This window comes from Felis catus, chromosome D4 (genome assembly GCF_018350175.1).
Source record: "Felis catus isolate Fca126 chromosome D4, F.catus_Fca126_mat1.0, whole genome shotgun sequence".
Lineage (NCBI taxonomy): Eukaryota > Metazoa > Chordata > Mammalia > Carnivora > Felidae > Felis > Felis catus.
Genome location: NC_058380.1, coordinates 80,677,281 through 80,691,187, shown reverse-complemented (window position 1 = coordinate 80,691,187; position 13,907 = coordinate 80,677,281). Strand labels below are relative to the sequence as shown.

General features: G+C 50.5%; 1 protein-coding gene across 5 annotated transcripts in view; it reads right to left on the bottom strand.

Moving 5' to 3' along the window:
* DAB2IP (DAB2 interacting protein) overlaps positions 1 to 13,907 on the bottom strand; it is a 187,855-nt gene that overhangs the window by 96,086 nt on the left and 77,862 nt on the right. For 4 of the 5 annotated variants that reach the window (XM_023242674.2, XM_023242677.2, XM_023242678.2 and 1 more), the window contains exon 2: positions 3,417 to 3,520. In XM_023242674.2, coding sequence (XP_023098442.1) covers positions 3,417 to 3,520 — 104 coding nt within the window. Of the gene's footprint in view, positions 1 to 3,301; positions 3,521 to 13,907 lie in introns of those variants that run through there. The other variant, XM_023242680.2, reaches the window with a different exon arrangement.

The window sequence follows — 13,907 nt, the reverse complement described above, 5'->3', positions numbered from 1 at the left end:
TCTCCAAGAAACAGAGGTGGGACTTGTGCCCAGCCCCTGATGCCCTGTGGGGTGGCTGCAGTCCCAGGCCAAATCACAAAAGGTTAGGGCCACGTATGGGTACAAACAGCAGGGACCCAGAAGTGCTCCCAGCTGAGTGGTGACCTTGGACGAGTCCAGCCTCTCCCAGGCTTTAGTCTTCACGGGGGAGGCAGACAGAATGAATCCGAACGAACACAACATGTTGATTCTCCATTAAACTCCATGGTTGCACAAGGGCATTTCTGTGAGAGGGGGTGACATCCTGTCCCCCGAGTTTCAAACGGCAGCGAAGACACCAGTTATTCAGGTATATCCTGTACTGTGTCTCCTGCCTCCCCCGGGGCAAAACCATGTTGCCTGGGTTCCCTGGGCGGGGGAGGGGGGAGGGTACACACAGCAGCAGTCAGCCAAGCACGTGAGGATGCGGCCTGTGGCAGCACATGTGAGGAAGTGCAAGCTGGGCAGGAGAAGAGGGCGTGCTTCTGGTCCTACAAGCGTCCGTCCCCAACACCCAAGCCCGGCTCCCTCCCACCAAACGCCCTGTCCTTGGCTCTCCACCCTGACCCTCCCCAGATCTCTAGTGTTCCAAAGCCAAAAAGGGAAATACGATTCCAAGGATAATGGCGGATATTCTGTATTGAGTGTCCACCCTGGGTCAGACGTGGGCCTCGACGTGCCAGGACTCACGAAGGTCCACCACAGTCCTTCAAGAAAGGGTGGACATTCCACACGTTACTGATACGGACCGGAGGCTCAGAGAGGCTGAGTGACTAATGAGGTCACACAGGTCACGGAAGAGCCAGGATTTGAACCCAGATCCCTATCTCTGAGCCCTCTAGCACCCGTGAGCTCCAAGCACAGCCCAGTAGAGACACTCACACCCTGACCTGCTCCACACAGAAAAGGGCCAAGGTGTCCAGGGAAGGACACAAAATGTCAATGTCCAACGGTCCTGGCATCCATCATGCCGAGCAAATGATTTCATGTCTCTCAGCCTCAGCTCCCTCATCTGTGAAATGGAGACACGAATGGTCCCTCCCCTCCAGGTTGCTGTGAGAAGTGGGTAAAGTGACAAGTGAACACGCTTTCCACCTTGCGGACCCAGCTCATGCAGGCGGGACTGAGTCCCAGTGCCTGGGGGTCCAGAAGCCTGGGGCTGGCTCTGACCCACACACGGTTAATGGGGCGAAGACGTCACTACAAGAAGGACGCCAAACCTACCCGGCAGTTAAAGAGCCGCAGTGACAGCAACTTCCAGGTGTGATGACACATCTATCAGAGCAGCAAAAGGAAGGGGAACAGGCAAGGAGAAACACTGAGAGGTTCCGGGAGGGCACGGGGGCAACAGCTCCCCTGCTCACGGCCGGGAGTGCACACTTGTGCCCTGACGTCAGAGAGGCTGGTCTCAACCTTGGCTCCACCATTTAGTGGTGCTTGGAGCTTAGCTGAGTGACTTCCCCTCTCTGAGCCTCAGTTTTCTCATCTGTGAAATGGGGTGATCAAAGTTTCAGCTTCAGGGCTGTCTTGAGGATTAAAAAAGATCATCTATGTAGGACCGGAAGCATAGTGCAGGTGGCTACGTTATTATTAGTTATTATTAGTTATTATTTGTTCCCTAAGGCCCCTGAAGGCTCAGCCCCAGAGGCTGTGGCCCCTAGGGCCCGGGGAAAGGCAGGACTCGGCCTCAGCTCCAGTTGACTGATTAGAGTCAGGGTCACCCAGGTGTCAGCGTCTTTGCCCTCCCTGCAGGCTAGAGATGGTCTCCCAGGGGCCCCCACCACACCCAGGGGAGTGACCCTGAATCCACTCTCGGCACAGGCTTCCCTTTCCTCCTGCTGCCCAAGGCCAATTCAGAGCCTGAGGCTCACAACCACCTCTTGGGGGAGCTTTTTAAATGCAGATACCCAGGTCCTGCCCCTGGCCCACCGCACTGAAATCTTGAGGGGACCTAAGAATCTGTTTTGCAAGCATTCTTATGACACACAGACCGGCGGGAGAATCAGTTGCCCCACGGAAAGCCCCACCCCGCTTAGCCTGGCTTTTGAAGCTCCATCGGCCCCAGACTCAGCCCAGCTGCTCAGCTGCCTACCCAGTCCTCCATACCCCTCAACTCCGGTCCCACCACGCGTTTCGCCGTTTCACAAACACATCAGTTTCTAGTGTGCCTCTATGCCTTTGCAGCTGCTGTTCCCCCTACTTGGAACTCCCTCTTTCACTGTGCCTGCTTACCCTTTAAGACCCAGCTCATAAAGTCAGCCTCCAGGGGGATACCCTTTCTAATGCATAGGGAACAGCTAGTTACTCCTAGCTCATCTGGAGCCCCAAAATCACACTGCAGGGTGACAGCCAGGCCCGTGCCCTCTCTGTTCCGTCCACCCAAAACCCTCTTTCCGCTGCTCCCCATAGGGCTGGCGCCTCATCCCTTGGGCCTCAGTGCAAATATCACCTCTCGACCACACCACCTCAGGGAAGCCCTCCTGGTGTCCTCTATCACAGCAGCCTGCTTTTCTTCACAGCACGTAGCTCGAGCATGAGAATGTCTACCAGGTCCTCTCTTGGCCACCTCCTCCCACTCAGCCCCAGTCCCAATAATGGTGCCTGGCACACAGCTAGATGAAGGAATGGATGATCCACCCGTCTCCTCCACAGACCATGAGCTCCCAGGGGAAGAGACGGCGTGTTCTGCTTTCTCCCTGTCTGTACTTCTCTGTGCCTCCAGTGGCCGACAGAGCACTGGACAGAGGGGCACACGGGAACATAAAATAGTGTGTGCGCTCGGCGAGGACACAGCGGGACACAGAGAGTCAGATGATAAGGGTCACCGCGTTCTGTCTCCGTAAAGCTGTTTGGGTTAGTCATAAAAAGGTGTATGCTAATGAGGCCACTGAAATCAATAGCTAGAGTATATATGCTGTGCTTTGTCAATTCTAAGGCCTCATCAGTTTTAAGATGCAGCATTATTTTATGGGTCTCCAAGAAAGAAAAAAACACAGCGATTAAATTATGACACGCCACAGACTGCAACGTGAGAGATATTAAAACGCAAAAATAAAAATCGTGCATCTTAAGAGTCGCGGAAGTGTGGTGTGCATGTGCACACGTGAGGGTGTGTTAATCTGGCCTCACTCGCGCTAGACTCTCGCTTCCCCGGCCAGCTCGCTCTGGGCCCCGTGGCTGCGGGGCTGTCTGTCCTCCGTCTGCCCCCTCCCTCACAGGACGGGACCCCCGTGTGGCCCCCAGGCTGAGCCACAGAGAGGGGAGCAGCTGAGTGATCGGATACCTAGAACAAGGGAGGCTGGATGCTCTCCCGGTCCGTGAGGCTCCAGGAAGGGGGCCCGCGGGGTCGCAGAGTGGCACCCCAGGCCAGGTGGCGATGGTGACGCAGAGATAGTTACCGTGACCCGGAACGGCGTGGCGGCCGAGGGCTCCATGCTGGGGTTCTTCTCTGAGAGGCTGCCGGGCAGACTGCGCCGGGAGCCCGGCCTTTCCTGGGGCGACTCTGTCAACAGAGGGAGAGAGAGGGTGAGGACAGACGATCAAGGCCACTCGGTCAGGCCCTCCCGTCATTCCCCATCCTGCCCAGGACGACAGGCAACTGGTCCCCCTAAAAGAGTACAGCCACTGTGGAAAACAGTTTAGCTGTTCCCCCAGAAAGTGAAAGCCAGAATTACCCCCACGATCCAGCAATTCTTCTCCTGGGTATATACCCCCAAGAGTTAAAAACAGGGACATACACAGACTTGTATGCAAATGTGCACAGCAGCGTCATTCATAATAGCCAAGAGGTAGACACAGCCCAAGTGTCCCTCCACAGATGAATGGACGATCGTTCATACACACAGGGTGGTACATCCATACGATGGAATGCTATTCCGTCGTAAAAACGAACAAAAGTTCTCACACACGCTGCAGTGTGGACGAACCTTGAAAACATGCTGAGCTACCAAAGCCAGGCACAAAATGTTGTACGAGTCCACTTACATGAAACACTTGCAATCGGCAAACTCATAGAGATAGAAGGTAGGTTGGAGGTAACCGAGGGGCTGGAGGCAGGCGGAATGGGGAGGTATTGCTTAATGATAAGAGTTTCTGTTTGGAGTGATGGCAAAGAGCAAGCCACGGGTAGCAGTGATGGTCACACCGCACTGTAAATGTATTTAATGCCATTAAAGTGTACCCTTAAAAATGATTAAAATGGCAAACTTCATTATATATATATATATACACACATGTAATTTATATAAGTATATATATATATGTATGTGTATATATATATAATATATATATATGTGTGTGTGTATATATATATATATATATATATATATATATATATAGTTGTGTATATTCCAATGTGTTTTAAAAAAAGCTCTCTCCAAATCTTCACTTCGAGTCATATATCTTGTGACATAATAAAGCTTCCTGTTCCTGGAGGTATACAAGTAGTCCCTTCAAACAGGCCCTCTTTTCTAGAGGCCTTAAACTCGATGGGAGTGCAAAGGCTGGTAGGTTTCAGGATCAAGGGTAGCACCCAGCTGGTTATTTCAGTGTAGCCATGGGGGGGCCCAGGGTAGCCACGGCTTCCCACAGTTCAAGAGAAGCTGGAAACCCGAGCTTTTTAAAATACGAAGTGTTTTGATTTTTAGACGGTGACAGCTTACTTACAACTCACAGCCGTGACCTGAGCCTGCCTGTTCAAAACCTCTCAGGTCAGTGCGACCTGGCCACTTGCCTGGCTGGCTCCCCCACGCCGTGCTCGGCACTGGCTACCTCTCTGCCTGTGCTCCAGCTGTGGTCCCCCACAGAGGAATCCGGTCCATCCCATCGCACAGGCCCTGGAGGAGACCCCTGGTAATCCCTCTGCCCCCAGCTCTCAGCCCCCTTCTGGCTCCTCTAGCAACAGCCAGGCCAAGCCTCCTGCCGATGATCTCACTTCGCACACAGTACATGTCTGTCTGTCTGTCTCTCTCTCTCTCTCTCTCTGCTTGGCTATGGAACTCCTACTGCCCGTGCCCAAGCTGGCTGCATCTCATCCCCAGTATCCTGTGTGGAGCCTGGCACATGGGGGCTGCTCAGGAAAGTCCTGTTGGCTCGCAAGGAAGAAAAAGGACGGGGGGCAGACACTTCCCCGGTGCATGTGCACACACAGGGACGCATGCCCAGCCACACACTCACGTCCACATCTATGCAGACACTCCAACGTGTACCCACGCAGACTCATCCGCAGGGACACATGCATTCGAGGACGGGTGGACGTGTGCACATCTACAGAACAGATGACGAGGAGCAAGCTGTCCCAGAAGGCAGAACGGCAATGTCTACGTTTTCCGGTCCTTTCCCTCCATGTAGCCAGATTGGACAGAGGTCTTCAGAAGTGTGGAAGGACAGAGTGGAGCCCGTCACCACGCCCCCCAGGATAGGCTCCAGTACTGAGCCCTGGCCAACGGCCAGGCAGGCAATGCCACCCTGGGCCTGGGGGAAGTGGGCCACCACGGGGAGGGGTTCAGGCGTAGCTGACTACCAGGCAGGGGCTGATACCAGGTCCAGTTGTGCACTAGCCAGCCCTGGGCCACCTCTTCCAGAAAAGCCTCCACTACTCAGCATCTCCCCAGCCCAGTGGCTGCTATCTCCCAGGGCCTCGCTGCCTCCCTCGTGGTGTTTCCTGCTGAGAACCTTCTTCCCTCCTCCTCCGCAGTCCCTGCTAGTCACACTCTAGGAGACACCACTCGTTCTGGAGGTTTCCCTAGGAAATCTCTTCTTGGGCTCCTCAGTCTACCTTCACCTCTCCCTCCACCCCCCATCACCTCCACCTGGGTGTCCACCATAACCACTGTGTCCTACTTATGTATGAGGCACTGTGCTCAGCGTCCAGAAGCCCCTCAGGAACTTCGCCTCCCTCCCCCAACACACACACACACACACACACACACACACACACACACACACCCCTCCACCGCCCTTCCTGGGCATGTGGGCCATCATGGCTCCAGGCAAGACATACATGGAGCCACCAGGAAGGGCAAGAGGAACCCAGCAAGGCTGCCTCTCCTCCGAGACAAAACCTGATATCCCCTGTGCAAAACACTGCCTCTTGCCTACTGGGTCTTAGCCAGGGGCCTTTGGGGTTACTTGATCCAACCACCCATGGTACAGATGAGGAAGCTGACAGCGGAGGAAAGGAACTTGTCCATTAGCCCCTAACTCAATAGGACTATAGCACAGACTCTCTCTCAGGTGCTCCCAAAATAGCCTTAGACTTCAATTCAGAAGCCCTGGCCACACCCCACCCATGTGAGAAGGTAGAAACGCAGGAGGAGCCTGCAGGAAGGGACAGGAGTCCCCTCCCCCTGCACAAAACAGCCGGATCTTGACTTTTCAGCCTCCCCTGCATGCCCAGGGCAGAGCCCTGCCCTCCAGAGGAAAGTGACAAGGGACCTTCCTACCTCTCCAGGCAGCTTCCACTGGCCCCAGTTCCATCCTCCACTCTTTTCCACCCTGCCTTCTGCTCCAGGGGGCTGACCTGTGTAGACCCCACCAGCTGAGCTTCTGGACCCCCCAGCCTCCACGAGGTTAGGCCAGTGGTGGGGGGCCCTGGCAGGAGATTGGACAGGGCGGGGGAGGAAGAGTCGCCCACACTGGCTGCCTCCCTCCACCGATGGTCCCAGCTCCTATCAAGAGGACCCTGTCCCTTGAGCGCCCACACACCTCCCCTCCCTCAGCCTTGGTAGATCATCCCCGGTTGTCACTGGCTCTGGGGTCCCACACTCCTCTTCACGGTTCCCCACACCCGCCCACACCTCAAATCATCCTAGCGTTAAGTGCCATCTGCTTCCTGCTGGACCCTGACTGATCCACCAGGCAGGATCCCAGCTGCTTAAGACCCGGCCCCCGCTTGTGGAGCGGAGGCAACTCTTTTACAGAGTGGTGGGGAAACAAGGCCAGGAAGGAAGCTGTGTCCTGTCATGGGTCTTCAGGGGCAGGGTCTGGGCCGGGCCAGGCTCTCTCCCCATCTGACACCCCAAAGGGCTTTCCCAAGCCTGCCAGAGGCTTGAAACACTAACAAGAAGCTTGTGGATTGCGGAATTCTGAACCAGCATTTCTTTACCTTTTATGCCTTATCGTTTCCCCTAAGAGGTCTTTTTAGACATTTTTTTTCTAGATTCCCCCCCCCATAAAACTCTAATACCATATACAGTAGCTATCTTTATGTACTGTACATATACTGGGCTTTTATACAGTAAAAAGAGTGAAATTTTGGGGTTCCTGGGTGGCTCAGTCAGTTGAGCGTCTGACTTCGGCTCAGGTCATGATCTCACGGTTCGTGGGTTCGAGCCCCGCATCAGGCTCTGTGCTGACTGCTTGCTCGGGGCCTAGAGCCTGCTTTGGATTCTGTGTCTCCTTCTCTCTCTGCCCCTCCCCCGCTCACGCTATGCCTCACTCTGTTTCTCAAAAATAAATAAATGTAAAAAAAATTTTTTTTAAATAAAAAAAAAAAAGAGTGAGATTTTTTTTTTGCCCCTTCCCTTCTGAGAACCAACTTTTTTCACCTACTTGGGGTAATATCACCCCCACTGAGAAGGCAAGTTCTGGAGCCATTCAAATAGAATCCCCACATGACACCTTGGACAGCTATGGTGAGCTCCACCTTCCAGATGAGGAAACTGAGGTTCTGCGAGGCAAAAATGACTTCCTCTAAATTTCCCCCAGGCAGGAAGTAAGAGTATGCGCTCAAGCCCCTTAAACTGTCCCCCAACAACCCACACTGAGGACCTCAGAGAAGGCAGAGGGTGCCTGGAGCGTGGGGGGTGGGGAGGGGTGCAGACTGGTACTGGGAGACAGGATTCCCCCTGGCCTCTGCTGTGTGACTCCAGGCAAACCCCTTTCCGTCTCTGAGTTCATGATTTATCATCAATCCAGTGAGTCAGGAGGGGGTCAGGGCAGTGACTATCTCTATTCTCCACCACCAGAACAAAAGCAAAGACAAAAACCCAAATCTCTCTTTATGGAAAGTTGATCACCTTCCCCCATCCTAATTCTGCCTGCAAGGGATCAGACTGAGTCCTTGACAAACACACAGAGGCCTATGTCCTTTGATTTAGCAGGACTTTTTTTTTTTTAATCTGGGGACGCAGACACTGGCCTCATGTCCTCAGAGGTCTAAGCAAGACAGCTAGTGCCAAACAGAATCCCGGAGACGTTAAGTGACCTAACACTGTGCAGCATGAAGGTGGCATCCCTAGACCTTTGGAGCACTGGCTCGGGAGTCTCCTCTCAGCTCACACTCTCTCTGTGACCTCCACATGACCTCAGGGCTCCCAACCTGCAAAACTGGGCCACCGGCCGAGCTGACCCCAGATGCCCTTTCCATGAGGAAAAGAAACAAAAGTCTCCATTTTACCAGAAGCGCCAGGCTGCATGCATTTTAACCTTCATGTGCTTGCAAAAAAAATAATAATAATAATAATAAAATAAAATAAAATCGGTTTCATTCAAATGCTGCCGGCTTGGTTGCCATGGATACCACCTAATCATGAAGGATGACTGTTACTTGTTCCCATGGAAACACGGAAGCCTGAGGAACATCCTGTAATTTCAGACAAGACACCAAATTTCAGTTGTCGGGTTGTACTGCCCAGATCTTAATGCCTAAAAACAGGTAGAGGCAGCAACCTCTAATACTCACATCAGGAGAAAAGAATTCAGCACGAGTACAGAAAAAGGAGAGGAGAGACAGGGGTGTGTGCATATGTGCTGCAAACAGTGACTAGGAAAACGCAAATTAAAACTACCAGATGCCATTTCCCACCTTTCAGATAGACAAACATTAAAAAAAGAACAGTGACCCCAGTGTTGACAGGGATGGGGAAGGCTCCTTTGTCACTGCCGGTGGAGTGGGAAGGGTTTGGAGAACAATTAGACTAGAGCTAATGGAAACGGACACACACATGCGCCCTAGGACCAGACTCCCCCCTACATGTCCAGTCTAGAACGATGCTTCATCCTTGCACGTGGACGTCTGCACGAAGATGTCCCCTGCAGCACTGCTTTGTAGTGGAAAAATGTTGGGAGCAGCCTAAACGTCCACCAAGAGGGGAATGGGCCACCACACCCTGGGGCAATCATTTGGAGGAATACTATACAGCAAGGAAGAGGGTATGTCTCCGGGGGCTCCGTTCACATGGCACGCAATGGCACTACAAAGGATCCAGTTGTGTGAGGTCAACAGGAAGCACACCAGAAATATGACGTTGAGTGAAAAAAAGTACGTTGCCAAAGGAAACAATGCAATCCGCTTACGTGCTCCCCCCCCCCGCTTTTTTTTTTTTTACAAGAATGTTCCTAACATTTGTAATAGCCAAAAACCGAAACAACAAAACACCCTTCAGTAGGTGAATGGTTAAACTGTGGTCCATCCACTATGTAGGAGTCTGAATATCGGTCCCCCAAAGAAGTCCACTTTTCTTCCTAATTCCCAGAACCTGAGAATATGTTACCTCACATGGGGACTTTGCAGACACGATTGAGGTTAAGGAGACGGGAGTTTATCCTGCATTATCCAGAGGGAAACAGTCTTTTTTTTTTTTTTTAATTTTTTTTTCAACGTTTATTTATTTTTGGGACAGAGAGAGACAGAGCACGAACGGGCGAGGGGCAGAGAGAGAGGGAGACACAGAATCGGAAACAGGCTCCAGGCTCCGAGCCATCAGCCCAGAGCCTGACGCGGGGCTCGAACTCACGGACCGGGAGATCGTGACCTGGCTGAAGTCGGACGCTTAACCGACTGCGCCACCCAGGCGCCCCGGGAAACAGTCTTAAACGTGGAAGAGGAAGGCAGGAAGATGAGCCAGAGAGATGTAATGACGAAAGAGGCAGGAGACATTCTGAGCACGAGAGGAACGATGGCAGAAGGGGATCACAAGCCAAGAAAAGCTGGGAACACTCCTCTGTCGACAGCCAGTAAGAAACCGGGACCTCGGTCCTACAACTACACGCAGCTGAATTCGGCCAATGAAATGGATTTTTCGAAAGGAACCCAACCTGCTAACATCTCAATTTTAATCCCGTTGGACCCACAGTAGACTTGTGACCTACAGAACTCTAGGACGGCACAGCTGTATTTAAGCTAATTCTTTTCTAGTGTTTATTGTTTTTAATTTTTTTTTTTTTTATTTTTGAGACAGAGAGAGACAGGGCATGAATGGGGGAGGATCAGAGAGAGAGGGAGACACAGAATCGGAAGCAGGCTCCAGGCTCTGAGCTGTCAGCACAGAGCCCAACGTGGGGCTCGAACCCATGGACTGCGAGATCGTGACCTGAGCCGAAGTCGGACGCTCAACCGACTGAGCCACCCAGGCGCCCCTAAGCTGCTAATTTTTTTTAAGGTTTTTGTTGTTGTTGTTGTTGTTGTTGTTAGTAATCTGTACACCCAACATAGGACTCAAACTCACCATCCAGAGATCAAGAGTCGAGTGCTCTCCCGACTGAGCCAGCCAGGCACCCCTGAGCGCTACATTTTAATCTGTTGTCGCACAATAAGAAACAAACACACATGCTGTGAAATATTACACAACAATGAAAAAAGAACGCACTAATAGATTTCCACAACTTGGGTGGATCTCAAGGGCATTATGCTCCGGGGGGGGGGGGGGGAGCCAATATCAAAAGGCCACGTAGTGTCTGATGCCATTTACGTGGCATTCTTAAAGTGGCAAAGTTCTAGAGATGGACAGTTGAATAGTAGCTGCCCGGGGTTGGGAATGGCGGGGGGTGGGCAGGTGGGTGTAGCTATAAAGGGGCATCACCAGAGATCTTTTGTGGTGACAGAATAGTCTTGTGTCTTGATTGTGGTGGTGGTTACATGAATGTGGATACGTGTGCTAAAAATGGCACAGAATTATACATACATGATCCCAAGTTTCAGAAGGGGAGAGAAAACAGTGGATGAAAACAGCCCCTGACATCCAGAAGCCGACCTGACATTCACCGCTACGTCATGCTATTCTCCTTCTGGACATAAACAATCTTATAGGGTACCAGTCTGAGACGAGGTTACCATGATAAAGTGAGACAAAACAAGGCCACTTCATAATTTTGTCTAAGCAACTGACAAAAATCTGGGTCACTGTACCGCCCGCAAAACAGCAAACACCCTCCCACGTTGGCTAAAACGACAGACCGCTGCTGCTTTAACAATGACAGCTTTATTATCGTCATGCTTACCTCCTCCCCCCAAAGATAAATTTTGAGATAGCCTATCATGGAAGCGCCCCGCTTTCTGGCAGCAGCCAAGCTAGAGCGGACCCCACTTCCTCAGACTTCCCCAAAAGCACCCAATCAAAGCCCAAATCCTGTAGCAGGTGTCTTTCTACCATATTCGGACTGAGACGCCCTGCGGTTCCCGGTGGTATATGTTGTCCCTCGCTGCCACAATAAAAAATAAATCCAACTTGTCTACCTAGAGGTGTGCTCCCAGTGGGTTTCTGGCTGGAGGGCATTGATGCTGAAGGATATTGTAGGATAGTCATGTGGGATGTAACTATCAGGGGAAAGCAGGTGTAGGGTGCATGGAAACCGCTCTGTTCTCTTTTTGCAACGGCCTATATAGCTGTGATCATTTCAAAATGGGAAGCTAATACACAGCCTGTTTGGAATACGTGGGATCATAGCTGTGTGGAAATAATTGAGATTTTCCATCCCAAGAAACTAACTGCAGAAATATATTGGTATCCGGTGTCACCTAAGTAGAGAGAGTAGCCAGTGGTGTAGAGGTAAGAGGCACAGAAATCTAAAAATCACTGCCAAGGCTTACCCTAGACGATGTAGGCTGAAGTTCATTTGCTGTCTATGTGATTAAACTGATACGATGTTTTACCTTCTCTTTGTATGTGTGTTTATCAAGACATTATCATCAGAGGGTGCCTTTGAAGAATGGGATGGGCTATGGTAGGAGCAGATGACTGTACCGTTTACTGAACGAGGAATAATTTAGACTTCCAAAAACTAACAGTGAAATTAAAAATACACATAGGTGGTAGAAGGATTCAGTACAAATTGTGCCGCCTGAACACATAGGAAAGGAAGAGAAAAACAAAATCAGAAAACGAAACAAATAAATCAGTCACGGCAGCCCAAATGACCAGTTACAGAAAGTGGATCAGGAAAGTCCAAAAAGCAGACTTAGGAACAAACCGGTGGCTAAGGGCACATAGCTCCCCATCCCGGAGTGCCAAAAGACTGGTCCCCACCCTCCTCCTCGCCCTCCACTGCGGGAGTGGCCAGGTAAACAGCAGGAAGAGCCAAAGGTAAAATCACCATGGCAACAGGCCATGGAATCTTCACGTTGTTAGAACTTTCCAGACACAGCAGTCCAACTAGATGCCTCTGTGTCTATCTTTGTGTGTGTTAATGAAGAAATCCGTCCTTTATTATTATCTGCTTCTAACAGCTGAATAAAGAGGGCCTCCTACTGCACACTTTTTCCAGTTCAGCCTTTGGTCGTCTGTCTTTGGGAGAAGGACAGGTGTTCCTTAGAGGTTACTAAACCTTACCCAGCTGCGGTAGGCAGAATAATGGGCCCCTAAGAGCCCACATCTTGATCCCTAGAATCTGTGAATATGTCACGCGTGTGGTAAAAGGGACTCAGTAGATGTGATTCAGTCAAGGATCCTGAGATGGGCAGTTTACCTTGGATTACCTCCTGGACCCAAAGTTATCCCAACAAGAGGAAGATAGGAAGGTCAGAGAAGGCAGAGCTGGCGCTATAGTAAAGGAAGCAGAGGTTGGGAGGCGGGGGGGGGGGGGCGGTTAAAGACTTCCAGCGGGCAGTTTCTAGAAGCTGGAAGAGGCAAGGAGACTGACTCTGCCCGAGAGCCTCCAGGGGGAAGAGTGTCCTGCCACCACCTTGATTCTAGCCCAGGGACACTGGTTTCAAACTTCTGACCTCCAGAACCGTATGATAATAAATATGTGTTGTGTTAAGATACTGAATTTATGGTCATTGTTACAGTAGCAACAAGAAACCAACACAGCCACTGATAAAAGCACAACTTACTCTAATTACACTAAAGTAAAGATAGAGGGACAGCACTGTCAGATCACTGGCCGATTTAAGACAGGGGACACTCAAGGTGTCTCGTCTCTCGTTCTCCAAAGGGACAGCTGCTTTAAAAAAAGGAGACAAGTTTCCTTCTAGAAATCTTCATCACCATATATGATGTAAACTTGTGTCTTTCTCCACGATGTACTTGTTATCAAAGGACATACATGATAACCACATATACCTGGAAACCACAAGAGGGTAGGGTACCTTTGCTGGCTATTCCACGGTATAACTTACAGATGTTTTCACATCTGTGCCTGGAGAACATTTCATCTTTTCAGCACCCTGTGTATTTATCCTCAGTATAGATAATATTTACATCAATCATCCTTCCTCTAGGGCATATAAGTTCTAATGATAGCACTCCAGAGGGAACCATGATTATCTAAACCTAAAATATTCAGATGTGTTATTAAATTCATCCTATCTTTCATTCCGTTCAGAAAATATAAGCTACTTATTTTTTCCCCAAAATTCAACCTCAGGACCTACTGTTTTACACTTTTGTTTAAAAACCATATTATTAAATTAGAACATGGCTATAGATAAAACAGCCTTTATTTTTTCTGACAAATTAAAATGGGCATAAAGCTTCAAGTGTGTATATATTGATTTTTTTACATATAACTTTAAAACTCTCTTTACCTTTCGGTACATGACAACTTGGAATTCAAATTTTAAATTATCTCCAAGTTTCTAATTTAATGGTTTGATGCTAAAGCAAACTGAACTTCAGTTCTTTGTATAATTTTTAGCCTGAGGAACAGCTGACCCCCGAGATCCTGTAAGG